At 46.3% G+C, this 27826-nt stretch overlaps 1 protein-coding gene across 22 annotated transcripts; it reads right to left on the reverse strand.

Annotated features, from left to right (window-relative positions):
* Positions 1-182: 182 nt before the first annotated feature.
* LOC120959573 (tropomodulin) lies at positions 183-27826 on the reverse strand. Of its 22 annotated transcripts, XM_040383151.2 has the most exons (12): positions 27542-27770; positions 25183-25414; positions 16614-17136; positions 13401-13553; positions 13139-13306; positions 12690-13034; positions 12355-12606; positions 11961-12108; positions 9183-9390; positions 5785-6463; positions 2561-4443; positions 183-1674 (listed from the first exon to the last, which is right to left on the reverse strand). In XM_040383151.2, exons 3-10 carry the CDS (start codon positions 16614-16616, stop codon positions 6430-6432), a joined length of 1311 nt encoding a protein of 436 aa, XP_040239085.2. In that variant the 5' UTR covers positions 16617-17136; positions 25183-25414; positions 27542-27770; the 3' UTR covers positions 183-1674; positions 2561-4443; positions 5785-6429. The 22 variants fall into 22 exon arrangements, with proteins under 22 accessions (XP_040239085.2, XP_049464894.1, XP_049464900.1 ...); XM_049608937.1 differs by lacking the exon at positions 16614-17136 and having other exon boundaries at positions 25183-25353; positions 27723-27826; XM_049608943.1 differs by lacking the exon at positions 16614-17136 and having other exon boundaries at positions 25183-25353; positions 27643-27771.

The raw sequence follows: 27826 nt of genomic DNA on the forward strand, positions 1-27826 counted from the left end.
ACCATTCATTTTGTCCATGGTTCCGTTTATCCACTTTTATTTTCATTCAACCGACAATAGCTTCTTTAACACCAATAGCGAACGTATAGCGCAAATTTGCGTAATTAATGCGTAAATATAAATCATACATTTTTATTTCTCATGCATAAAATAAAACACAGGTGTAACAAGCTGAGGAGCGGTTGGAGTTTTTGCTTACATTTTATATTTTGCTTCTTTTTACCATAAACATTCGATAGTGAATAATTTAAAACGTTTCACGATTGATAGCGAGAAAGGGCGGGGGAGGGGGGCGGGGGGATTTAACTTCTTTCAATTCATATCCATCCTGTTTGCCACTCTTCCCTCTCTCATTCTCGCGCAAGCGAATCGAAACACAGTTTGCTTACCGAATAAATAATAGTAAAATAAGAATCCGCGCCATTTCTAGTTCCCCGGGTGCATGATTGTGGCGGGGGTAGCTAATTATTGCAACGTGTTTTCCAACTACCCTCGCAAACAGATTTGGTAAATAATAATGGGTCGTTTTATTCGGCTTTTCGAGGGCGGAGTGGGCGGTGGTTTGCTTCTTAGTGCTCCCTCATGCTCTTCCTCATCTATGCGACACCGAAAACTGTCCACCGTGCAACTGATTATAAATCGGTATTTCGAACACTTTTCGTCGATATTTTATTCTTCTTTCTTTTTTGTTTGTTTTTGTTTTAAACAAGCCATCCCAAAACAAAGCGAAAGCAAAGCGATCCTAAGCCATCGTGATGGACCGTTGGTTCTAATCTCACATGATGTGATGTGTTGGTGCGCGTGTTTTTTCCTCTTCTTCCCCTTTCTTAATGGCTAATGCAAAGCGACACAGAGGCAAATGCTTCCGCGACAAAAAGACCGCAATGAGTTTGTGGATGAGCTTTTGTGTAAAGATACCATTCAATACCAAACAAAATCAGTACTAAAATATTGAACAAGTTGGCCAGGAAAATTAGTCAATTAATTAAAATGAACGGCAAAGAGACAAATTTGCAATTAAAAAGAAGAATACAAAATATAATACTTTTTTGTCAGTTTGATCGGCGGTTTGCCATAAAAACAACTCAATTTGTCATATATTAAAACCATATGCAACGAAACATCGTCATAATTCCTTGAATTCCTTGGTAGTTTGCTGCGCCATACCCCGCTCATTTCCTATTTCTTGACCGTTGCAGATGTAACGCTCGTGCCTGCTGCACCGTACAGGAGCTACCAGGGTATGCGTTTATGTAGTGATTAAAAAAAAGAAAATAAAAAGTTGGTGTGCTCTCAATCCACACGAAAGCAGTTGAGCCCTATTTTCCCTGATAGAGACAGACCGACACTCTCCCCGGGGAAGGATCTTCATCGTGGACACTGAGCGCCGTCGAACTGGCGTGGCAGACAGACCCCATTGACGAGAGGTTTTGTTTTTTTCTTCTGAAGTTTGGCGCCCAGTCCTCGAAAGCCTAATGTCCCCGTAGCCAAACCGTGTCGCCTAGAATCGAAGTAAAAGCCCGCTGGTAGCGTTGGTAAGTAAATTCTCGCAGGTAATTCTCGTCCTTTAGGTTGCCACGCGTTGTTTCCGGGGGTCCATTTGACTGGGTCGCGTGAGGTCGCCTCGGGGGCTTCGGTGAGCTTACTTGCTCTGGGTCAGACGTGCCTGGCGTACTGGAGAGGAGAGGAAGCAGACGGAAGAAAAGATTAGACGGTTTTAGGCATTCGACAGCGGTCTAGCCAATTAGTGTATGCAAACGCAAACGTTTCAAACGAACGTTATGTTGGCCATGCGTACGCCACAAACACATCGGCAGGGTTGGGGGATAACTTATGTTGCGTGTTAAGGAGAATTTTTGAGCTAGCATTGCACATACTCTTGTTCTTGTTTGTGATTATTATTATTTTACTATCAGTCGAGGAACAAATCTACGTTGCAGTTGCGAAAGATCATAAAGATGTGTCCAACGAACTCGTAACTTGTTCAATAGTAACTATGGGAGAGTTGAAACATGCGTCAAGGAGATATTAATCTTTCTCGAAAGTTGTCAGTTTTTTATGGCAGTTTTTTGTAGGTGAAGAATGCACTGCAATCAAACATAACTACTCATGTAAGTATCGCACAACATGGTAAAGCTGGTAGTAGTAGTTTTTTTTAGTTTTCTATATCAGCAGGGTGGGTTAATGCCGAAAACACATTCTTCTATAGCAATTCAGCTAGTTCTGTTGCATCAGCACGTTACTTCATTCCGTCAAGATCATTTTCGACACATCTTGAATTCCGATCATTCACGATTGAACACTATCGGCACCGGAGATGTCGTGAATGAGTAAAAGTGCTGTCGAAAATCATGTTGAGAAATCATGTGCAGATGTTGCCCGCACACGTACAGAACTACTTGCGCGCATTGAAAGGGTGATTCGTTAAATCGGCAGCAATTAATTCAGTTTTAGTCTTATCAGTAGATTGCAACATACACACACACAAACACAAACGATTAGAGCAAACGGATCAAAGAAGAGCAGATCATAGAATAAAGGAAAACTAAACCCGTCGTACACAATAGCGGCTGCGAATAGTGTGCTGCTGATTCCTACGGATTATGGGCACCGGCTCCGGACGCACCTCGCACACGGATCTGCTGTGGGGAAGGTCTTCTACAATTTCCGGCAATAGGAAGGAGTTGCCCGCGTTGTCTACTAAGAAAAGTTACCACACCGAGAAGCGAGGCCGCATAGCGCAAGAGAGAGAATGAGAGAGGGGGGGGGGGGGAAGGAGGGGAGAAAGATGGAGGGAGACAGGCAGGTTCCCGTATGCCGAATATTCTAATTAGCGAACACTGAACACTGTTTCCAAACGATGCGAAGCGCACAGTCTGTATCCCCGTTCCTGCACACGTGTCTCCAGCGGCTGTACTTTGCTCTCTATCGTTTGGGTCGCGAAGAAAGTGCACACCAACAATCGAAGAACCCTGAACACCCCTCAATACACACTCCTCACTCGAGTGGGTTCCTCGCTTAATGCTCACTTTTAATTGAATTTCAACTCTATATTCAACGCTATACATACATGTATACATAGGGGTAAGCGTGAGCGTTTAGCACAAAAAATAGGTAGGCAGACAGGTGGAGGAAAGAAAACAAAAGTACAAAACGTAGACGGACCCCACAAAATTGTACGCGATCGCGTGTGATGTGTTCGCGTCAAGCGTTGTCTATAAAAAGTTTGCCGGTTTCTGTCTGCAGTGTCAAACGTTGACAGCCCAGTGTTGGCGGAAGGGGCTTGAGCAGGAACTGCAGGAAATGAAGCGATTCCTTTACTACAACACCCACACATCGGTTTCTGACAGGTGTCAGTTGAGCACTAAAAGCCTAGGTGTTTCGTTGCTACTTTTTTGTTTTGTTTTGATTGATTTTTTTTAATCTATCGCTCAACAACTCGCTCTACTTCGGCCACACCAACTCGATCCTTGCCTTGTGCGTATGTGTGTAGTAGCCGAGCATGTGAGTGTGTGTGAGATGAGTATTATTGGTACAACAATTCAATGGAGCACTATACATTGGTGAGCAAAAACACCAGAGGGCGTCGGCTACTAAACTATCTATACATAATTTCCCAAAAAAAAAACAAGTTATAAAACGAAGAAAAAAAAAGCAATCGCCTGTCTCACTCCTTGGCACAGTTCACTTTACGCTATATGGTAAAAATGGTTTGTTTAAAATTTCTTCCACAATGTTACATAACATAAACTTTCATAAACCGAATGTAAAGATTAAAACTTTTAAACGGAAAAATAATCCAGGAACTATCTTTACCAGTTTAGGTGATTCGAAATATATAACGGTGAACTTTTCTTGTGCTGTTCTTATACTCTTCCCCTTATGATGAAGCTAATGTGTATTTGTTTTTTTTTTTTAAATTTCTTTATATAGTATAATATATTTCTACTTTTTCTACTTCTGTGTCGTGCTAATCTCTCTTTCAGCTTCTTACTCTTTTATTCGATTAGCAAACAGTCAACAAATGATTATAGGAGAATGATTACAATGTACTTTAGAGGCAAATTAAGACAAATAGCTCAGATAATCGAATAACAGAGAAACGTACAAGCTCAAGCAATGGTTTGCCCACCGCAAAACAAACAGAGTTATATAGATAGAGCTTGGGATTAATTATACTTTAGAATCGTATGTCAAATGTACACAAATTTTTCACACAATTTGCCCCCTCCCAAAAACTGATGCTTATGGTGTTTGAAATTGGAAAAGAACAGTGAGAAATAAAACCAGTAATGATTGAATTGCTTTCGGAAACCCTTACAATTTCTTTTCCGTAGTAGGTATGTATGCTTGCTAAATCGTATGCTACCAACAACGAATCCTTCCCCTTGTTTCTGCCTTTCTAAATTACATTCTTCGCTATCTTATAGTGTGATCTTCGAGCTGTACAGATGTGCCCCACGAAGAGCAAAGTGACAGAAACGGAGATGGATACAGTGAAAACAAGAGATAGAGGACATAACACGAAGCGCCGTGTAACGTTTGTGTGCCAGGGGTACGGAGATACATTGACGACGGAAAACGATGTTTACCGGGTACGGGAAGCGATAAAATAAGAATGAAAAAGAAGAAAAAAAAATTAATATAAATATGACTCAGTCATTGAGCGTAGAAAATAGACAAAACCTCAAAAATAGGGAGGGTTGGTTGGTAGTCAAGGGAATAAAAGTTTTTGTTTTAGGTATAACAAAAAAACGATTAAGTAGTAGGGAAGTGGAATAATCAAACGAAATACGAAAACAAAACACAAGCTCTAAAACGCAGATATTAAAAAAAAAAACAAACAAACGAGATTGTTGAACGACAAAGCATACAGGGAACAAACGGACACCAATCAGGATGATTATTTTTTTTTTTGGTGGAATAAAATCAATAAAATAACACTACAAAGATCCGCAAGAGTAGATTATCCTCGCGAGAAAACGAGCTGCACTGAAAGAAAAACGCGTTGGTATATGGAGCTTGATGACGGCAGCATTCGGTGAATAATTAAGGTGAAAATAGATACGACGAGATCAGATAGTAGTGGGTGGGAAGCACGGAAAACAGAATGCAGCAGGATGGTGTCGGATGAGTGAACAAAACAGCAATGGGCGAACGGATTAGCGAGGCGTGACCGTGCTCCACGAACAGGAAGATGATACGCATTGGAAGGTTCACGACGCCATCAGGAGTTTAGGTGGATAATGTAGTGTGGTGCTGGAAAGTATGTGTATGTGCTTTGGTTTAGCAGTGATGGTCTAAATGTAACACTAGCTGGAACAAAAATAAAAAAACCAACGATAACAACATGCAAACAGATATGTGTCGATATACTAAACAGCAAAAAGTATCGAGAAATTCAGAGAGCACAGCTTAGCACGTGGTGTCACATTAGGTGCGTTCTTTGCTTTTGAACGGTTTCCAGGGCAACAAACAAGTTAAAACACTTAAAGCTCCTGGTCGCATTGACTGTCGCTTATTTTTAGGCAAGAACCGACAAGAAAGGATCAGAAAAGCATTAATATATTTTAAATAGCAACAAGAGCGAGAATAGTAAAGGAAATCAATAGGAAGTAGCTAACGTGTAGGAAATGTATTAAAAGGTGACGTGAGAAAAAAACGGTGGAAGTTTTAATAGTATTATCCAGAGGAAGAAAATAAAGAACCACAGAACAGAAGTGAATCAAAAAAAAGAAAACACAATTAGAGGCGTTATCAAATTGAGCAGCAATCATAGTATACCTCCGTCAAGATAATCTCCTCTCGATTTATCTGCTTTTACAACAAACGATCAAGGCGAGGGGACGCGACCAATCGTCGTTTTTTGTTTTGTACACTCTATGCACACAGGCACACCGAGCTGTCAAAAGTGACGGCTGAATTTTTCTCTCTCTCTCTTTTTCTATCTCTGGATTAAGTTACCTAGTACGTTTCACTCTCTTGCTCATTCGCTTGCCTCACTAGGGCAGGGTAGCGCAGGGAGGTGTAAATTGTTTGTTTGTTTGCTTTGGCAATTGCAATGGTTTGTTCGGTTTCGGCGCAATAACGACATTAGCAAGATTCATTAACCAACTTTCTGCCTTTACAGTAGCTGCAGTGGATGGGACGAAGGCTGCTTTTAGCAAACCTTTCCCTATCTTTTCTTTTGTGGTTGTTGTGCTGAGTAAATAGGTAGTAGTAGTAGTAGTAGTAGAAGTGATGGTGTTGATAATAGTAGTAATAGTAACAGGTCGTGAAGAGTGTTGCAGGAAGGGGGAAGAGGTCAGACGGCGAGCGCAGCGAGATGATCGCATCGGCCCGGGACAACGTGTGGCAAAAAAAGGCCGCGCACGCGTGGTCTCTCACTGTATCATGGTTGTTTGTTTCCTATGCATGTTTTGAAAAAATCTAAACTGCAGCCGCTGTGAGAGATTTTTTCTTACTGGAAGTAGGGAAGAAGGGTGAAACAAAAAAAAAAATACAAATAAAATAAAATAAAAAGAACACGAACGAACAAACCCACACACGCTACATAGAAAACATAAATGTAAAATAAGACAAACATTAATATACAGACGTCTGGGCACATCCTATCCAAGTGCGTGATATGTCCGTGAGGGAAAAGGGTGTGGAAAAGGGAGGGAACGAAGGAGAAGTTCTACTGGGCTGTTCTCATTGGCGACTTGTAGTAGATTCTCGGATACTTCGGGTACAGGATTTACACATGTTAGCAATCTTGTCTGCTCATTCACACTAGCATGAAATATTTGTTTTATGAGCTAGGTCTTATCTTTACTCTACGATGATTGTATCAAAAGAATCACATGCGTTACAGTAAGAAAAACATTACTCCTAAAATATTGCACTATTTCAAACTCAAATTTAACCATATAAATAAAATAATTACAAACAGATTGCTGTCATAACATTCAAATGAGCTTAAAAGCGCTCCATTTAAGAGTGTACAGTATTTAACAATGTACAGTTTATTATTGCTACAGACGATGTGAATGGACCAACAGAAAGAGATGTTAATAACAAATGAGGAAGGGGAAGGAAAGAACTGATGTGCGTAAGTGTCAAATGCGTCTATGTATTAACCTAATATATTCTTCCACTCATCCATAACGTTAACACAGTATGTTCACAACAACGTATTGCGCTCCACACACCCACCGAAGGTGTGATAACGGAGCCTAGAGCTATGTGTTTAATGTTCGTGCTTATTGTGGTGTGGATGAAAGCCAATAGTGCCAACGAGTGCTGGTTGTACAATATTTAACAACGAACGAGGTTTACACAGTTCAACGGCGTCTCGAAGACAGCGTGGTGAATAATGTTTCGATTAGCTTGAACTGCCATCCAAAATGCAACGTATGCCGGTGTATGACTATAACGGACGGCAGAACGGTCTATCTAAACGATAATGCAGACAGGGTAAGAGCGAGCGAAAGATACACAGTTACAGAAGCACACAGTGTCCAAACATAACTCTGATATGATGGGTTGAACTCTGGGGGAACAGGTATTGAGAGATCGCTACAGTAGTACCTGCTGTCGTGTGCAGTGCTGATGTGGGGTATGTTGATGAGGCTAGACCCGTACACGCTGCAGTACGTCGGGGATTGGAATTAGATTGGAGAAATAGTAGTGGAAGGTGCAGGGATGCAAGAATGTCCCGGTATCATGTAAAGGTATCGACAGTGGAGGAAATAAGACGTGGAATAAGAATAAAAACAGCTGGTGGGATCCTTTCTGTAAGCGTATCCTGTACAGAAGAGAACAATACACACAGACACCGTTCTCGGTAAGGAAGAATCCCGATCCGAACGGGATGCTACAGGAGAATGTGCTATCTTTGGTACAGGTAGACGAATGTGTTTGACCGATCACTTTGGGGCTAGGTTCTATCTGTATATGTGTTTATCGCCCTGTTATGGAACGTTGGGCAGGAGCGAGGGGGTATAGTGAGCAATTGGGTTGATATTGGGTATTGGGTTGGAGCGACGCGGAGTCGAAGGTTTTGAGGAAAGGAAGATGCTCCTGACGGGTGGATATTATGCCAGAAATGCAACCAAGCATGCACATTCAATAGCCTGTAACATTGGGGCATCGGAATCGAGTAAAAATTAGCAACACAAAAATGGAAAACAACAACAACAGGATGGATGAATGTGAAACAGATATTGAACTTTCGTATGTGGCTAAAACAGTAGTAAGAAAAAGCGGGGTGACTATGGCTTGACTGAAATGAAATACAAACAGCAGGCCAGCGATAAAAGGCACACAAGTACGGGGAAATCAAAAACAAAAATGTGTTACAAATCAAAACTTACACGTTTCCATAACAATTAGATTTTATCATCCCTGCGCGTACGATGCGAAATCAATTGAAGATTAAAAAAAAACAGAAATTCCTATCTAAAATACTCACTAGATCGTACAGTTTCAAAAATTCAAACAACCAAGACAAATTGAAAACAAAACCTACATCATCAAAAACAGCTCTACATCACAATGAATACCGAAGCAGTCTACATGTAGTCAAACCCAGTGAGCATGTGTGTAGGTGCTTTGTTTGATCATTATGTGCTATTTACATCAATGGCCGTCCCGTACTAGTAGTATGCCACGTGTGCAGCTAGTAGATGGCAGGAAGTAATTGATTAGGCACAGGCGTCACAGGGACTTGTGATAGTTAACGGATAGAAGTAAGAGAACACAGACACACACACACTCATTTGTGAAAAAAGACTTTTCTCTCTCTATTAGGAAATATAGCTCCATCATTATCACCATCGTTATGACAGCAGCGTCATCTCAATTAAAAAAAAAGAACATAAGTGACTGCCCTTAGTACGGTTTTAGTTGGCACACGGCATAGGCAACGCGAGAAGAGAAGAAGAGCGATAGAGACGGAAAGAAAGAGAGAGAGAGAGAGAGAGAGAGAGAGAGCGTAATGTGTGAGATATTTGGGGACAGTTAGGCTGGCTGGCTGGCTGGCTGGCTTGGCGGAGGCGGCGTTTGTGCGAAGAGCACTTAGTTGGTGTGTGCGCGTTCGGGCTTATTTTGCTTTTTTGATCCCTCCACAGAATTATGCTCAGGTTGGAAGAAGGGTTGAGAAGGGAGGGAGGGAGAGCGGGAGGGTGTGAGAAATTTACATATCTTCGTCGTCGGATGGTGGCGGACGGATCACCACGTTGTCCGGATCCTCCTCGACGTCGTAGTCAGCGGGCGGCACCTCGACTTCCGGCTCCTCCTCCTCCGGTTCCTCCTCGACGTCCGACATTTCGGCGAGCTCCTCCTCGATGCGAACCGGCCGATAGTAGCTGCCGCGGGACGAGCGCCCGTCACGCTTGTCGACTCGAACTGATGGGGGGAGGGGGGGGGGGGCACGGTGCGGGGACAGTTGATGGGTTGGGATGGTGGAGTGAGGGATGGCGGGTTGAAGAAGGATGTAGAATGAGAGTGGGAGATTTTCGAGCAGATTTGAATTTGTGAGCGATATTCGAGTGTGCGTGTGTTTTGTATGTGTATGTTTGGTTGTAGTTTTTTTTGAGTGGCGAGGCCCAGAGTACCACAATGAGTGGCGAGTCACAATGAGAGATGGGGTAAAAATGGGTGGGAAAGAGGGGGGAAAAAGGGGGAAAATGGTTGAACGCGAGAGACAGAGAGTTTGTTTTAGTTAAAACAGAAGTAACAACAGATGTAATAGAAAGAAATAAAGGGTAACAAAACGGCAAGAGCAGAGTAGTCTCTACCATCACGTTACAAAACGATAAGGAAACTCGAAACTGAGACGAGACATCAGAGGAGGGGACGGTGCAATTGTAGAGATGGATTGAACAGATAAGTTGGAGTGAAGGACGAAGGAGCAAATTGAGAAATAAACAGACAATAAAATGACACATATACAGATAGAAGATAAAACACAACACAGTGCTGCAAAATGTCACGAGCATCACGAGATGTTCACCAAAGAAAACAGCGAACATATCCGTGGTAGCTTAATGCTCTTTGCTGATACTCAATGAAAATGCGTCATGACATGCCGAACGCGATACTCTGACTGACAAACTGAGTTTAAAGCCGGCGCAAGCATTATCATGACTTTTTCTGGATGTGAACAATGCTGCCAAATGCCGATGTTTCAGTCACCAACACTCACTCATGACTGAAACGAAGCTCAAATCAGCTAACGTACACAACTGAGATAATCAGAGGTGAGACTCAAACAGTTGGTGGATCAATCACATGCTTGATGACATTTTGTTTAGCACCCAATTCTTAGTCACTCACTTGGTCACAACATTTTCGCCCTATGATAATCACGACATTCTTGGAATATACTTGGTGTGTGGTCCCAAGCTTCAAAATGAGCATGCTTTCTCGCTCTGTCTGGTTTGGTGATGTGTCGGGTCAAACAAAGCGAGGAAGCATGCTAATTTTGTTTGTTGGAACCACTCACACGAACCGCATATATCTCCCATGACTGTCCCGATGTTCACCGACTGAAAATGTCGCGACCAAGTGACTGTCCAAGAGTTGGTCGCAAAAATGTCACCAAGCTTGTGTTGGTCGTAACAACTAATTGAGTCTCACCTCTGATCATCTCAGTAGAACTCGTGACGCTCACATAATTTTGTTTCAGCCGGAAGATTTCTTGACTATGTCAATGACATTTTTCAGAACTGATCACAGTAAAAAATTCATGACATTTCGACTGACCAAACGTTGGTCGCAAAAATGTCACGAAGCATGCATTGTCCACACCAATCGTTTTGAATATCGATCTCTGATTATCACAAATGAGTACGTGAGGCTGACATGGATTTTGTTTTAGTCAGATTTGTTTATGACATTGACAGGGACATTTTGCAGCACTGGATAAAACTCTACTTGGTGTGATGAGTGTAACTTAGAGGGGGTTGCTGGGATCTTGGTAATATGGATGTAATGTGGAGTTACATCAACATATAGAAACAACTTCAATCGCGATTCGTGCAGGATACAGTCAAACAAACACGCAGAACCATTAGAGAGACGAAGACGGTATACCGAGATGTCAGAAACAGAGGGGAAGGAAATTGACTGATGGACACAACAAAAATGAAAATTTCGCTTCCACGATCGAACAAGTTCATCTGTATGTTAGCCGTGCAAAACATTGTATTGCCATTATAGACACGAAGATGACACAATATGCCTAAGAACGACTTCAAGGGTTCGAACGTTGTTAGCGACCGAAAGACATTCAACAGATGTAGTTTCAACATCGCACGAACCTGGCTTCAATCGTTGCTTTGAGAAGAGTTCAATCAAGAGAATAACAGAGAAAGAGCGACGATGGGCGAGGGTGGAAAATCCTATCCCGAAGAGCTACTACGGTGGACGTCTAAAGCTACTGGAAACAAACTAAAAGACTCGATCAAAGCGAAAACCGCGGAGAGGCTCAATTCACAGCGGGCACACCGCTAAGGAAGCTCTTCCCAGGTGCGTTTCGTTGGCACTGGTTCGGTCGGTATCGGTACGTGCAGAAACCGATAGTACGGTATCGGGTGGCAGTGTTCCGGATCGTCTGACGGGCGCGTTGGGGCAGGTAAGCGATGCGTAAAAAGAAGATCAAGATCAATAGTGAACGGTTAAGGCCGAGCGACAACCGATTGGTTAAACAGGGGGACAAAGGTTTCCAACGACACCACCGCAACCCGAGGAGCCTAAACCACCCGTAGCAATATGGGATCAACCGAAGCGGTTTGCAATGCGTATTAAATGAATCCATAACAAAAATGGCACTTGGCAGGAGTGAGCCTCCGTGCCTTTTCCCGTCGATCACCTGCACCAAACCACGCATTAAAACGGTAGACGCGCACCACCGAAGCGTGGGCTACACTAGAGGGGAGAGCGATCGGTGGCAGTATCTGCCAGAGCATACTCACTTCTGTCGATGTTGCGCTGCAGATGGGCGGCTACCCGATGCCGGGCATCGTTGAACTCCAAATGCAAACCCAGCCGCAGCAGGGTGGTATTCTTTTCGACCAGCTCGGTAATCTCCATCTCGATCTTGTTGCCGAACACTTGCGATCGCTGCGAGCAGTTACGATTGATTGTCGATGTTGCCGGTGCCCGGTGTCGGTTGATAGAGAGACGTTGATCGATTGCAGATTGATTGGCGCAGATGAGGATTGGTGGTGGGGGGTCAGTCGGAAACAAACGAAAAATATTTAGAATGAATTGCACATCCGGACCGGAAGTGTGTAGGCGCGAAGAGGGCGAAAAAGGTACAGGCAAGCCAAAAACACAAAACAAACACATGATGCAAGCTCAAAATACCTGGTTCGAGGCACGGAACTCCTCGATCGTCATCTGCGTGAGGAGGCTCTTGACCAGCGTCACAATCACCGTCGGGCTGATGAAGTTCGTCTCAACGTTCAGCACCCGCAGGGCGTGGTTCTGTTCGAGCGCGGCAGCCAACATTAGCGCGGTACGGTCGGTCAGCCCAACGTTCGTGAGCGACAGCACCTCCAGGTGTGTGTTCGACTTGAGCGCCTCGAACAGCTTGTCGAACTGCTCGTCCGAGATGGTCTGGAAGTGAAGCAACGGTAAGTACCATACAGTGCACTGGACGGTGGAGCTCCCCTGCAGCACTGCTTCTCCCAAAACCCTACCTTGATGTTATTTAGGTTCACCTCCACCAGCTTGCTGTCGTCGCTCTTGATGCGCTGGATCGTTTCCTCCGGATCGGTCGTGTTCGGCGCCTCGGCCGGGAAGATCTTCGGTATGGCCGACTTGGTGATGCCGTCCCAGCCGAGCCCGACCGGCTGGCCCTTGTTGAGCAGCGAGGCGTGATACTGGTCCTGGTTCATCATCGAGTGGAAGCCAAGGATGGCGGCCAGATCGATGATCTCCTCCTGCGTCGCATCGGACAGCGCCTGCTCGTACTCGTCGCCGAGATCGATTGCGATCTGCTCGTCGGCCGCCTGCAGCTTCGCCGCTTGCGGTGGTGGTATCCACTAAATTGAATAAAAGGAAGAAGAGGAGAAAAAAGCAGATGAATGTGAAAAGAGCGTCCCGCGACTTTCGGATCTTCTTTGTCGCCGAGTGAGCGGCTACGCACCTTTTTGCCACGCACGACGCCCGGCACAAACGGTTCCAGCTCCGGGCGGTCCGGCGTTTCCAGCGCCTGCTTGTTAATATGGTCGATCAGCTTCTTGCGATCGAGCGGCCCGGTCGGTGCCTTATCACACTCGTAGTTGGTACGCTGGCTGGGCGGCAGAAACGAATCCTGGAGGAAGAAGCGGAGCGAAGCGTTCAATAGCGGGATAGCGTTACGGGATTTTTGTTTTTTTTTTGGGGCAGAGCAGCCATGATGCACTTACATCCGGATCGACCTCCTTGGCGAGCATGGTGATCTCCTCCGGCGACAGCTGGGCGAGCAGCTCGTCAACATCGATATCGTCGTACGCGCCGACATCCTTGCCGTACAGTTTGGCCGGTGTCGTGATGGTTTTGGTGGTGGTCGACGACGACGTCTGGTCGATGACATCATGCCGGGGTAGGAGAATGCATACGAAAACCAAAAAGATGGAGAAGGATTAGCTGGTGTCGGCAAACGGCCCGAAATGGCTACGATCAGCACAAATGGTAATACACAACATAATGTGTGGAACATATACAGCCCGGCCCCTTCCGTAAAAGGGGTGCAGTGGGTGAATTGTGTGGGGAAAGGGGCGTTGGTGGGGGAGGGGAAGGGAGGGTAAAGTATGTGCTGGCGCCAGCCACGGAGTGTGGTCACGTCATACGTCGTCGATTGGTCGATTGGTAACAGAAGAGCAGGCTACAAATCACAAATGCAACTCCCTTTCTCTCTTGCTCTTACGCGTGAGCACAACGCACGGCTCGTGATTAGCACAAGTGACAGGGAGTAGCACAACTGTGTGAGTAATGTGTTTGATGTGTGTGTATGCGTGTATTAGGTGTAGAGTGGGAAGTTATGATAGATAGAAATAACAAAACGCCGGTGGCCTGCTTTCCCGCAGCACGGCTCCCGCTTCTTAGTGCAGCATAATTAAATGAATCGCTCGCCTCGCCACTAGCCCACTTCTTAAGGCTGCGGTATAAGCGAGGCCCCTCTGCAAATGTGACTCCTCCACTGCTACCCCGCGGGCAATTTTATGCATCATGCTCCCTCCAGTTAATTGAAGAAGCGGTCAGCGGAACCCTCTTCTTTGCATCATTCCAGCGTCAGTTGCAGCGGTAGCCACGTTTTATTGCTTCATGCTTCACAATTCATGATGGCACCTCGTGCCCCACAACCCCCTTCTAGCGCTGGAGGCATTAACTAGCTTCAAAGGGAATGGTTACGGCGGTACGCGGCGTCGAGCATGTGCTTGCGGAGCAATCCAAGAGCCATGGAATGATCTCACCCTCGTATACACAGCACGCTTCTACATCTGGGTTTGTCACGATCTACGCTGAATCCTTTTACTTTGTAGGCCCCTTCCCCCCCCCCCCCCCCCCCCTTTTTTGCGACCCTTTTTTCCAACCGGGCGAGATGTAAATGAGGACAGAGGAACTCGCGCATTGGCGGCGTAAGTGTGTGTGCCTTTGAGAGGAACGGATATTGCTTTGTGCGCTCTTCTAGCGGGCTTTGCAGTCAAGGTTCCATGCAGAAGTGGTTCACGGCACGGTAACAGTAAACTTGCGAGCAACAAATGGTGTCGTCGCGCAATGGCCACAATGCTTGATTCGAGGGTTCAATTGCAGCAGCATCAAACCTTTATGTTAAGACCATGAGAGATCTTCAAAAAAAAAAAAAAAAAAAACAAAGGGTCGTTTCTATTAATGACGAACTCTAAGAGGAATGTATTTCAATGAATTTTACTTATTTCAAAGAGAGACGTTGGCATTGTTTATTCATGTTTCTGTTTTTTTTTGTTTTTTTTTTTTTTAATTTCCGAAAGCAAATTCCATCACTACATGCCAGCCTCCATCAAGTATCTGTGGTTCGTGATTTATTGTAAGGGACGTGACTTTTCACTGCCCCCAAAACAAAAAGTTCCCCGCAACCAGACAACTGTCACGTAAGACACCTCGATGTGATCAAAGAGCCAATTCCGAGCAAATGTTGTTTTAATTTCCATCCAAGGCGTAATAGGGCGTTGGTTGGGCGCCTTCCACTTGGGTGAGGAATTGGCTTTTCCTTGTCCTCATAGCTCCCGAACAGCCCATGCAAGTCAAGTGTTGATGGTAAAAATAAAATCGCACGTTTACCCAAGCCCCTTAGCTGTTCGATAGCCCTCGACCCATTCCCTTCTGCTAACCACAGCCCAGCGGGAGTGGTAGCGACATTGGCGATACATTACAGGGTTTTCCAAGTCACTTTCGAACTGTAAACATTGTTTTTCACCGCGTGCAAGAGGGTTTTCCACATCACTCTGGTATTTCATTTCCATCATCATGATTTATAATTTCTTCAGCATGATTTTCAACACGGCTCAAGCTGGATTGAGTTTAACGGTTTTTTTTGTTATGTGTTGAAAATCATGTGTAAGAATTGAAATCTCATTTTAAAGCAAATACACCACCTGACAGCTGTTGAAAAACATCTTTGATGCTGCGAATAATTATGTGCACATTCGAAAGTGACTTGGAAATCCCGGTAATATTTTTTTATTTCTTCAGCATGCTTTTTTCAACACTTCCCCCCGTCAACGGGTGATAAGATCCTGCCTCAAACCCCGGTGAAAAAACGATAGCAACCGACCGTTGAAGTGTTGAAAATCATGTTGAAGAAATTAAAAGTTATTATGAAGAAAGTGACATGCCAGAGCAATGTGGATTAACATCTTGCACGCGGTGAATAACAATGTTTACAGTTCGCAACTGACTTGAAAAACCCTGTGCGTTGCAGAGATGGTCTATGCACGACAATGCCGAGCCAAGATGGAAACACGGAGAGTGCAAACACAAACGATCGATCAGGAGTGAAACAAGAACACAAACACACAAAAAAGACCCCAACAACAACTCCCCTTCCCGCGCCCAGGTTATGTGAGTCGAATAAATCCGTTAGTGCAAACACACACACACACAACATGATCTTAGGCGAAAGAACTCCGTTGGAGCCAAAACCTCTATAAACTATTCAAACAAACACAACATGATCGGTTCGCAACAAGCTTGGCAGAGTGGGCAGGTGGGGACGGGTTGGGTGTGATGCGGCTGCAGCTTGCAGTTGCACATGCTGTTGTTGTTCGTTGGAAAATTAGAAAGAAAAACACACACACACACAACAGATAGTAAAACAACATCATCATTCCATATGTACACAGCCAGACACATACATACATACGCACACACACAACATAAAACACGTGTCTGTTTTTTTTCGTTTCATATGGTCTTGGGGCTGGAAGAAAACAGAGTTTGGGGTGGACAGGGGATGGGTGGTGTCTCTCGGCACGGGATTGGGGAGGCGGGAGGTCACTAAACATAAATTGGAAGGCATGATTGAGTGCGCGAGGAAAATAAAAACAGTGAGGAAGATGGGAGGAATGGGTGGAAAATTATGATTACGGTTGAAAGCTTACCATGGTTTTGCTCTAAGTAAGAAGTGAAGGAGAAAGGGTAAGAAGTAGGTAACGCAGTTGACTCACACGCACGCACACACGGGCAAACACACACACACACACTGGCGAGGGCGCGCGCGTGAGTGTTTGGTGTGGAGAAGGGGGTGGTTGGGGGGAAAAGGCTTTGCTAGTCTTCTCAAACTTTTTGCAACAAAAGAACACACCCTCGGGCAGAGCTTTTGCGTACTTTGTTCGATTTGTTTTGCTTGGCTTTTGCTAATTTTTGTTTGGGAAGATTACCTTCCTCGGCACTAATTTTTGGGCGTTTAGTTCTGAGTTCTGACACTTAGCTATATGCTATTTTTGCTCTCCCCTCTTCCCTGCTTGCTCTTTTGTTCTTCCCTAATTATTATCACGGCGCTACTCTTATTTTTTCACGTGCGCGACCCGGTCACAATGTGCAGACCAAAAAAAGTCACAAAAATTCACACACACACAGCAAGAGGAACGGGTGGGACACGGTAACGTAGAACGGGCGCGGGTACTTATATTTTGATAATCATTTTGTTTTTAGGTAGATTTTGGAAAAAAAGAAAAAAAAATGAAAAATTAAATGCAGGCGCGGCCGCCAATCAATATTAAACTGTATTAGAGACTGAGAAGGTTGCCAAGGAAGCGGCGGGGACAGCCCCTTTGCTCCAAGACTTTACCCCGGTGAGATGGATAATTCGAGAAGGGAGCTGAGATGCGCTTCCCTTATCAAGCGAAGAAACACACACACAAAAATCTAATCAAACGCTAGCCAACGTTTTGCAATGGCTTTTACACTACTCGAAGCCCCGGGGCGCCTATTTGCGCTACTTTCTTATCAGACCATGGGGTGTGTGTGTGCGCCTGTGTGCCGCGAGTGGCTGAGCTTTCACTGGCGGAAAATTGGACGGTTTTTTTTCTTCGGTTTTGTTTTATTTTGCTTTACAACCTTTACCGGAAATCGGGGTTAATATGAAATCTGTATCGGAGAAACTGCATAATCGCGAAAGAAATGCACAGCAGCTAGCTCGCAAAGGGATTTTTATGCTGTTTTATCCGGCAAGAGTTAGCAAGACAGAGAGAGAGAAACAGACACACACACATACGACACACACATGGAGAACAGTGAGAAGAAAATGCGTTCCGTCTCTTTCTAGCAGACGCGTTCTTCGTAACAGTAACGTACTTAACAAAAGAAACAAACGAAACTACAATCGGACCGAAAGTGCTGTGTTTTGACGTGTGAGAATATATACGCGCGCGTGTGTGTGTGTGTGTATGTTGATTTTTATGTAGCGCTAATAGGGCCACATAAAACGGGACTTTCGTATGCTACCGAAAGCGTTCCTCTCCCGTCAAGGTTGCGGCATCTGTTGTCGCATAATCGAATTACTGGCAAAAGGGAATCAATAGTTTTGAAGCAATTGTCCGACACACCAGCGAGTCACAGACACACGCACAAGAACGACAGACACAACTGCACACACGGATGTTCGTCTTGATTGAAGTTAATTGAACTACGGTGAGGGCCGACAAAAACATACACAGACACACACACTGGACGCGCCCTGGACTGGTCACCGCTGTCCGATGACTTCACCCTAACCAAATACACCGCACCCGCAAGTGCCAGTTCCAGTTCCACTCCCGCTTTCCCGCACAATACACCCTTTATGTATTACATTCACAAACGCCCATACAAACACACGCACTCGAGCAACACAGAGACAGAGACGGCTCTCGCTTCACGCGTACGCTTCGGATGACGTTTGCCAACAGACTGTGGTGCCCCGTCCCCGGGCAGAGCCCGCAAACCTGCAAGACTACACGCGTACGTTCAGTACTTCTAACAGCGATCGATGCAGCGAAGAGCCCCCTTCCAGCGAGTTTTTTTTTTCTGTTTGCCGCGAAGGTTCGCTTACGGCTGAGGAGGCTTGCGTCGCCTGCGGAAACAGGGGAATCAATTATGTGCGTGGTGCTTTTTGGTTTCCTGTGGCCACTGTAACGTGGGCCGCGAGGTGGTAATCGGATACGGACTCGAAAGATAACAGCGTGCGAAAACTGCAAGCATAATCAAATGTTGCGATTGTTTGTGTTGCTCTCTCGCTCGCTGCGTCCTTGTTTGTTGTTTGGCTGCGGCGAACCGTCAAAATCGTCTGCTCGTTTATGGTGTCGCGTTCGGCGCTCTGGTGGCATTTCCGGATTATGAAACGGTTTGAGATTTTCAAAACCAAATTTTCTCTAGCTGTATCTCCTGCAGGTTTTGAACCGATGTTTTTTGTTTCTTCTTGCTTTAATATTTAATTTATGGATGAAGATGACGAAATGCTAGAGGAAAGCAACGAGATCGCCATAAAAGGTGTAACGAAAACTCATCACCTCCGAAAACCATGGCACAACGCGGCGAACTCTAGGCGGGATTGGGTGTCTCGCTAATGGGTAAATTATTCGCACCGGACGGGCAACAAAGACAGGGCAATAAAAAGACACGATTATTTCCACCACACGATGCAAGGGCATTCGTGGGAATCCGCTGGTGGACCCGTGGGGCCCTTTTCTTTTCTCGTAAGCAGCCGCTTGCAACGAGTCGTAGCGCACTGGGGTGGGAAGTTCGGAGGTCACGCCGCTCGTTCACTCTTCTCGCTCGCCCAAGACGTTTGCTACCCAAGAAGGTAGCGCGCGCTGGATGTCCGATGCTGAGTCTCTCAGTCTGAGGCAAGACGACCGGCGAACGATTGACTTCAGTGTAGCGCACTGAATGACATCCTTCAAGAATAGCGGAAATGGCAGCATTGACCTTTCGAGAAGAGATGAAGGGAACGCAAGCTGGGGTTGTCTTTATACGGTGCAAGTACTACCGTGACCGAATGTTCTGCCATGACCTAGCGGCGGATTAAGCAGTACGCAAAACTAAGCGGTCGCGTGTGACCCCAAGAAAAGGAATCAACTCCCCGCTCACAAGTAATGGCAATCCTTTTCTGATTAAGAATTCCTTATGCAACTTCTCTCTCGCCACTTCGTAAAGGCAGACATACGTGTGATTGCTTGGGGCCTTCACCCGAGTTAATCCGCAACTGCTCTCACCGGAGTTTAATGCGTTTACCAGAAACAAAGAAATAATAAAGCGGTCAATCCTCTTGCAATGAGCATAATTCGTATTCAGCGTTTCACATGGCTGTTGTGTAAAAAACTACGTTATACAGGAGGATTGGTATGTACCATCAAATCAATGTTCGTACTATGATTAAACATTGCATTAAACATAAAACATTGACGTACATTGCTTATGAGTAAAAATAAAAATAAATATCTAAAAAAAGTGTTTCAAGCATATAAAAAGAGAACAGCTACTTCTGGACGATGCTTGCCAATTCCTTGGAATGTAGTAAATCATACATTCAACATCTACACACTGCTGATGGGGCTATGTAACAATGAGATGATATCAGACCAAAGGTTTTTCAAATTGGAAAACTGGTTGTCCAATGTTTTTGAAGATTGTACTTGATCAATTTTACCAAAAGCCAATCCTTGAATTCACATGATCATTTAGCAGGGGAAAATATATGAAGAATTTCTGTTCGCTTTTGTAGTAAATAACCTGTGTTTAAATGGGTTGAATGTATAACGGTTTGGAATATGTTAAAAGAGAGTCAAACATGCTCACCAGAGGATAGGGTTAAAACAGCACTGGAATGGAGCACCGGTAAATCTACCATAGGGAAGTATAGGTACTAAAGAGAAGAACGGAAGGCGCAAAGAAGAAGCTGCAAACACGTGATGGCGTTTAAGAGGGAGACAAACAACATCTAGTTCTGTACACGGGGGCAGAGATACTAAAGAGCACAAGATACTTAAAGCAAAAACACTAAAAGATGCAGGAATAGAACAACAAACACCCACACACACACCAACTTTCTATTTACACAGCTACAGTCGTCGCCTGCGTGCAGGTCCCGCAGGCCCTACTGAAGTGGGCACACGTGAGTCTCGAAGGAGACCCTGCGCAACCGAACTCGCCTTGAGTAACTCTGGCGCCCTGTTAGACTTGCTGTTGCGTTGGAGGTAGCCGCAAGCGGTTACTCAAGGGAGGAGAAGCGCATCCTCAAGTGTTTCCACTGCTGCCTGCCGCGGTGTAGAGGAATTGCACTTGCCCACTTGTCTCTACCGTGGGAGTGGCGTGGAACGGCCGACTACATCTCTGGCCCCCAACACTGGAACGGAGACGACTAGCTCCAATACCAAGAACGTGCATCGTCCCATGCCCCACGCCCCCCATTAGATCGCTGGATTACATCTCGCCGACACACGTATGTACGCAGGTCGCAAGCCAAGATGGCATACCCACAATGGCGTCACATAATGGCCACCAGGCGGTGCGGAGGCACTGGTACACACTGGGTTTTGTGTGTCGTTTTACAGCAATAGCGAAATGCAGGAGCATGGGTAGTAAAATAAATAAAGAACACAATATACATGTGACCGTGTGTGTGTGTCATTGTGAGTGTGTGGTATACCACGATATACCACGGTATACCAGGGTGTGTATGGGGCCCCACTGTGTGGCTTGGTAGGGGTTTGTGGTCTGTTTGGAGGGTTCGGAAGGTTGGAATGATGTTGGTTACTATCTGTACGTGGCGCACACTACAGGACATTGTTGTACGCTCGTCGGTGCCTCGTTGATTGATTAATTCTTTTGTGTCATTGTTGTGCTCTCGATGCCGGTTTTGTTGTTGATAGGCGCGGCCCGGGCACCGGTCGCCCAATTCTTGGCTAAGTGCTTTAGGGGAGGGTGTGGTGTGAGTTTTTTTTTGTTTTTCGCGTTATGCACTTTGCATTGCATCGATTTTTGGAGCCGTCAATTGATTGATGCCGAGTGTTTGCTCTGCACAACTTACCTAAACACGTGGAAAAGGGATAAAAAAAACACAACTGTTAGAATGTGTGGCCCACGTGTGTGGGAACAAAATAATAAGAAAGAGTGAGATAGAGACAGAGATTGACAGAGAGTGATAGAGAGATAGAGAGGGAGGGGAGCTTGGACCTAAGCTGGTCAAATTGGATTTCAGCGAAAGACGTCTATCTATTTAGCGCGGGCAGTTAGTGGGTAGTTAGCGAGCAGTTAGCGAAGCATATGCAGCGAAACAACACACACACACACACACACACACACACACACGTTCGCGCACACTCTGAAATAGCTGGAGCTATTGGATCGAACTGTTCCGCCTGTACGTCATGTGTTGCTGCAGGGTTACATAAGCATCTTCCTATCGAGCGCGAAATACCGACCATTCCGCCGCCAAATGTTTCCTCATTCGATCGGTTGGTTCGGATTAGCACCAATCACCCTTATACCCTGCATCTTCCTCCACGGTGTCTCCGTGCAACCAGGCAGCTCGTTCAGCAGATTCTGAAAGTCAGCTCGCAGCAGGTCGCAATCAACCCTGCGGTTGTATCAATCAACGAAAGCCATGGTTTCGCGAGTCCAAAAACGTCAACAACAACACAAAATAACCACCGCCCCTAATGGACTATCTTTTTTTTTGTTTTGTTTTACAGGTAGTACCACTCGCGTCCTGACATTGGTGGGACATCCCAGGGCTCCCTGGTTTTGAACTTGTCCGTCGTCGGCCCCCATCATTGTCGTCATTTCGCTGCCACGGGTGAGCGCAACACTCGCAACCTTTCCGCAATTTGCGCCACCCTCCCCCCTTCCCTCCTTGCAACCTTTGCACGGTCCATTCCACTTCCACTAGCGGTGGTGCGCGAGAGCGTTCCGAGCCGATCGAATTTCTTCTCCGTCCGGGTACACCCACACACACACACACACACACACACACACAGAAACGCAGACACGCCTGAGCTGTAGCAGGGAATCGGGGATGCTCATCCATCATCAGGGGCACCATCAGGGCCAGCAGGAGGACCGTGTTCAAACGTGCGACAAGGTTCAGCAGAAGCACGGATACCGCAACAGATGAAGCGCAAATGGCTCTGTCCATCTGTCCTTCTGCACGAGCGGCTGGCGCTGTCTGTTGCGTGGTTGTTGTTTTTGTTTCTCCTCCTCCCAAAACAAACCAGCAGCAGGAGAAGCTGAGGTTATGTTTATCTGCGCTGTGTATTTCGTTGCCTGGTCAGTGAATTGTGTCAACACTCCAAACCCCCGGCAGGGCTCAGCGAGATCAGCGCGGGTCCAGCAGGACCCTTTCCCTTCAGAAAGTGTCTATGTTTCGGTCAAATGAGCTTCCAGATGTACTTTCTCCGGAAGATAGCGGAAGTACATTGAATTTCCAACAACAATACTAAAAAAAACATGAGTTCTTCCATTCCTTACACGGTAACTTATGGTCCAATTTATGGGAAACACTATTTGGTGCAGTTGGATTTAAAAAAAAACCATACAAACACACACACCCACACACACACACACACAAACATGGTAGCACGATCAGTGCGACAGATGCGGAAGATGCTGTAGCGCAACCGCCGCCATGTTGCGAGCGTGCATCTGTGTGGGGACAAATATTGTGAGGTTATGAACCGTACCGCTCTGCTCGCTTGCTCGTTACGCTTAAGATGTATTATCTAAATTTAAATCTGGTAAGGTATATTTAAAACAAATAGCCCAATACAGACAAACACGGCTCGCTGCTGCTGCTGCTGCTGCTGGCAAAGAAGCTGCGCCCGATCTGCGCATGGATGTGCGTCGCCCTGCCCTTGCAGCAAACTCCCATTCCTCCAAGAAGCGGACGATGCCAGGGATAGAGGGAAAGGCAGGGAGAAAGGGAAGGAGGTGTTGGGTGGGGGTGTGGAGGGAGTGATTTTTTTTTTATTGCCTTCAATTCTATCGAAACCGACTCTCCATCGGGGCAGTGTGCTGGCCGTGTCACCACGTGGTAATATGTGTGTGTGTGTGCTGTGCGGTTTCGTGCGTGCGTGAACTCTCGCGTATCGCTGCGGCCGGTGTGTGCGGCAGGGAGCGTGGGGCACCGGTCGTCATTAACAGGCAGCAGGGCAGCAGGGAGTGAGCAGGCAGTAGCATCAAAAAATTAAAAATAGTCAAACACACCAGCGCGAGCCCGTGTTGTTTTGTTCGCTGTGTTGCCGCGCGCGCGTATCTGCCCCTCTCCGAAGCCCATTCGCTGTCCGCGAACGATCGCCAGCACCAGCAGTAGAGGGGTGGTGGGCGCGGCGGCGTGTTGCGTGCTACCATTATCCCCTATTGTGTGGTGAGAACCCGTCGCACCAAACGCAAACGCAGCGGTGCCGTGTAGTACTCTGTGCCGAGCTACAGGAGTGGTGAAAGAACGGCCGAGCGACGACGACAACGACAGTTGTGCGCGATGGCGAAGGGGCAAACTGCGCTAACGCCACTACCTCATTACGCTGCTAAAGAGGAGTGGTGTGTGGTTCGATGATTTTGTATTTTTGCTCTGCGTTGCAGGCGTACAACAACAACAACAATAACAACAGGGGGAACGGTCAAATTTGAAGCACAAGTAGCTTGCTTTTTTATGGTGTGTGCCGTCCTAGCTGACTTTTCTGAAGCGAAAAAGAACAGCTGTGATATAGGAACACACACACACTCATACATGTGGGAAAAGTTAGTTATGAGAAGCTCGTGTCGATCGAGATGGAGGAAGGAGTATGAAGAAATGCGAGTAAAGAGGTTGCGAAAGACGCAAAAGAGTCAGAAAAACCTGGATCACAGCGGGGAGATAGTAGGAAAGGGTTAAGGAGATTAAGGAAGCGGCAGAAGAGTGTGTGTGTGTGTGTGTGTGTGTGTGTGTGTGTGTGTGTGTGTGTGTGTGTGTGTGTGTGTGTGTGTGTGTGTGTGTGTGTGTGTGTGTGTGTGTGTGTGTGTGTGTGTGTGTGTGTGTGTGTGTGTGTGTGTGTGTGTGTGTGTGTGTGTGTGTGTGTGTGTGTGTGTGTGTGTGTGTGTGTGTGATAGAAGCGATGTATAGCCGGTGTGCGATGTATGTTAAGTCGGGACGCGAACCTGGGACAAGTGCCAGTTGCGCGCGTTGCAACACGAGCGGAGTTCCTAGTGCGAAACATGGTCGGCTCTGCAAACGCGACCACCGGGCGCGACAGCAAACCGGCGGAGCAATGCGCTACTAAAAGCGCAAAGTGATAATAAAAAAAATATATACAGACTGGCACATTTAAACCCCAAGGAACGATACGTCTCGCGCACACCAGAGTGAAATAACCAACCGTTGTTTTTGTGGGAAAGATGAAGGTTAATAGGAAAGAGGGGAGGGGGGAAGGGTCTCGAATAAAATCGAAAAGGAAAATAAAATAAAACACTGAGCGAGGCAGGGAAACGCGCGCGCGTTTGAAAATAAATACTACACAATGTATTCGAAGCGGTTGCAAAGTGCGCAATCGAAGCGCGGTTCGTGACTTTTGCAACAACCTAGGCGGTAGCGGCAAGTAAGCAGCAGCATTAAAGCACATCCAAGCGGGAGGGGTACGCCGGCGCAGGCTTACGGTGGGAGCAGCGGGAAGCGTTGCGGGAAGGGTGGAGGCCAAACGTTAGCTTCCTGTTACTTACTTCCTCGATCTTGAAGGTGGTCACGGACTTTCTGGTGACATGGTGCGTCTCCTCGTACTCCTCATACGTTTCGGCCATAATTGGAATTCAAATCCGCCTTTCTAAATTCACTTCAGTTTCTATTTTTATAATATATCTAAACCGCTAGGCTTTGTAATTGCGGCTCGCTGGCTGTGTGGTTTGAACGCGTTTACAGATGCATACAAGAGAATTAGTGGTACAGTTCGGTGTACTACGGTGGGCGAATAATGAATGGGATTATTCTTTTTTTTTTTGTAGCGCGGTAAAGCACACACACACACGTCTGGCACAGGTGTTAATTTCGCTTTTCCTTGGCCCGCTCCCACCGCTTCCCACGATCCTTTTATTTTCACTCTCGGCGCTAGGGGCTTTTTTTTAAATTCACGTACGTCCTTCCTCACTCGCCACACATGGGACACGGGACACGGTGACACCCGAACGCGCGCGCTATCTTTGCCTATGATTCGTTCTACTTCTCCTCCCCCCTCCCTCGCTCCCTACTTCATCCGTCGTGTATCGTGCGGGTTCGAAAACGTCACCGACAGAGGGCGAAAAACACGCGTAGCTGCTGGATAGAAGCGTTTCGTACTGAGCCGGATTAGCTCACGCACCGGACCCCGATACCGATCCGCCAGCCAGCCTGCCAGCCAGCCAGCCAGCCAACCAGCATGCGCTACAGCATGCGTCAAATGCGATCAGCGCGCGTGTGTGTGAATGTGAGTGTGTATTTGTGCTCGCGGCCGGTGCGTGTGTGTTTTATTGATGGGATGAAAAAAAAGAAGAAGATAAAACACACACACACACACACACACACACACAAACACCTCGGGACGGATGGATGGATTACATAAATACAGAATTTTCCTCGCTCTAGGTCACACTAGACGGCGCATTATCTCGAACGATCGGGTGTCGGCTCCCGTTCGGGTCGTTACACCGATACGCACAATGGGATGCGTGCTGCGCAGGTGGACAGAAATGTTTCTGCTTATCGGTCATATCAGTGCAATCTTCTTTTTTATTATTGTGTATGTGTGATTATGGTTGTGTGGACAACAGGAGAAGGGGGCAAAGACGCACACAATAGTACTAATATACTACCACACACATATACACAAACCCATAAATAATGTGTGCGATGTACGTGTGTGTGTGTTTTGGAGAGTAATTTGGGGAGCGAAATCAAACTCGGCAAGACAGAATGGAGGGGGCGCGAAAGAGCAGCAATCGCTCAAAAACTCCTTTTTTGGAGGCAAGCGTTTGCCGCGGCACCAGCAGCTTCAGGTTGTCCTTAATATGCGCTGCATTGCATTTCGTAAATCAGTCCTGTTGCCTTCTCGGTCGTCACAGCATTGAAACGGTAAACACGCACGCGCACGTAGATACGGACGCACATACATCGCAAAAAGAAGAAGAAAAAACCTCGACACAAACACACACACACGCGATCGTACGAGAACGAGAGCGAACAAATCCTTGGTTTAAAATAACAAATTTGAACTTAACATTTACGAGCAAGAAAAACAGAAGCTAGCGATTGGGTCAAAAGGAAAACAAGTTGAGAAATTGTAACCTCTGTCACGCACATAAACAGCGAGACACACACATACATATATAGACACATACACACACACACGCTTATTAACACACTGGTTTTTTTTTCCTTTATCTTTCGTTTGCGGTCCTTGAGAGTTGACCGTTGCCAGACACTACACTACTCTGCCCACTCTGCAACGGTTTGTTGGCGCGCGCCAGGGATTTTTGCCCAAATCGCTCACTTGCGCAATGGTAAGTTAGCGAGCCGGGACAGGAACAGTTTGATAGTAGGCATGGCTGAGAGTTCACATAAAGGATGTGTTTGGTTCAACCGCGTTGATCCGATGGTTGGCAAACGGCTGGATAACGTGGTGACGAAATCGGACGGCGCACACGAACGGGCGAAGGACACGAGGGTGGGGGAGCGCGCGCGCGCGCCCGCCTTTGTGTGTATGTGGAGTGAGTGAGGGGCAGCAAAAACTAACACGATTCCCGGACGTTGCAGATTATTTCGGGACGAGTGTTGTAAAGATGAGCGCAGAGCAAAAGTAAACCACAGGCACCACCAGACACACGCGCGGCCACAAGGGATCCCGTCGTTCGTGCTTGAGCACTTTGCAACTTGAGCGTAAATTCGTCACTGATGATGCACAAAACACACACACGTTCACACAGACACAGACACGAGTCGTACAGGGTAAGAAGGGGGTGAAGGGGTGGAGCAGGGGAAAGAGGAGGCGAAAGGGGTAGAAAATCAGAGCAGCTATAAATTCTAAAATCTCGCCTAATGGCCGTTAAAAACCTCGACTGTAGAAGGCGACGCAGTGAACGGGGAGTGTATGTTTTTGTTGTTGTAATTTTTATTCTTGGGAGGAAAGGAGAGAGTTTCGCGTATTAGCAAACTTTAGCAGCAGAAACGGCGATCGAGCAATCGAGCAAACGATCCCAAAACAGGTCGCCGCGCACGATTTTCCAAATCTCACGGAAGCTGCACGGAAGCTGCAACGACACTACTATTCTGGCCTGACGCTTACAGCCGGGACACTACCCTTCGAGCCGGTCTCGGTTTGGTTCAGCAAACGGTGAC

Source organism: Anopheles coluzzii, chromosome X (genome assembly GCF_943734685.1).
Source record: "Anopheles coluzzii chromosome X, AcolN3, whole genome shotgun sequence".
Taxonomy (NCBI): domain Eukaryota; kingdom Metazoa; phylum Arthropoda; class Insecta; order Diptera; family Culicidae; genus Anopheles; species Anopheles coluzzii.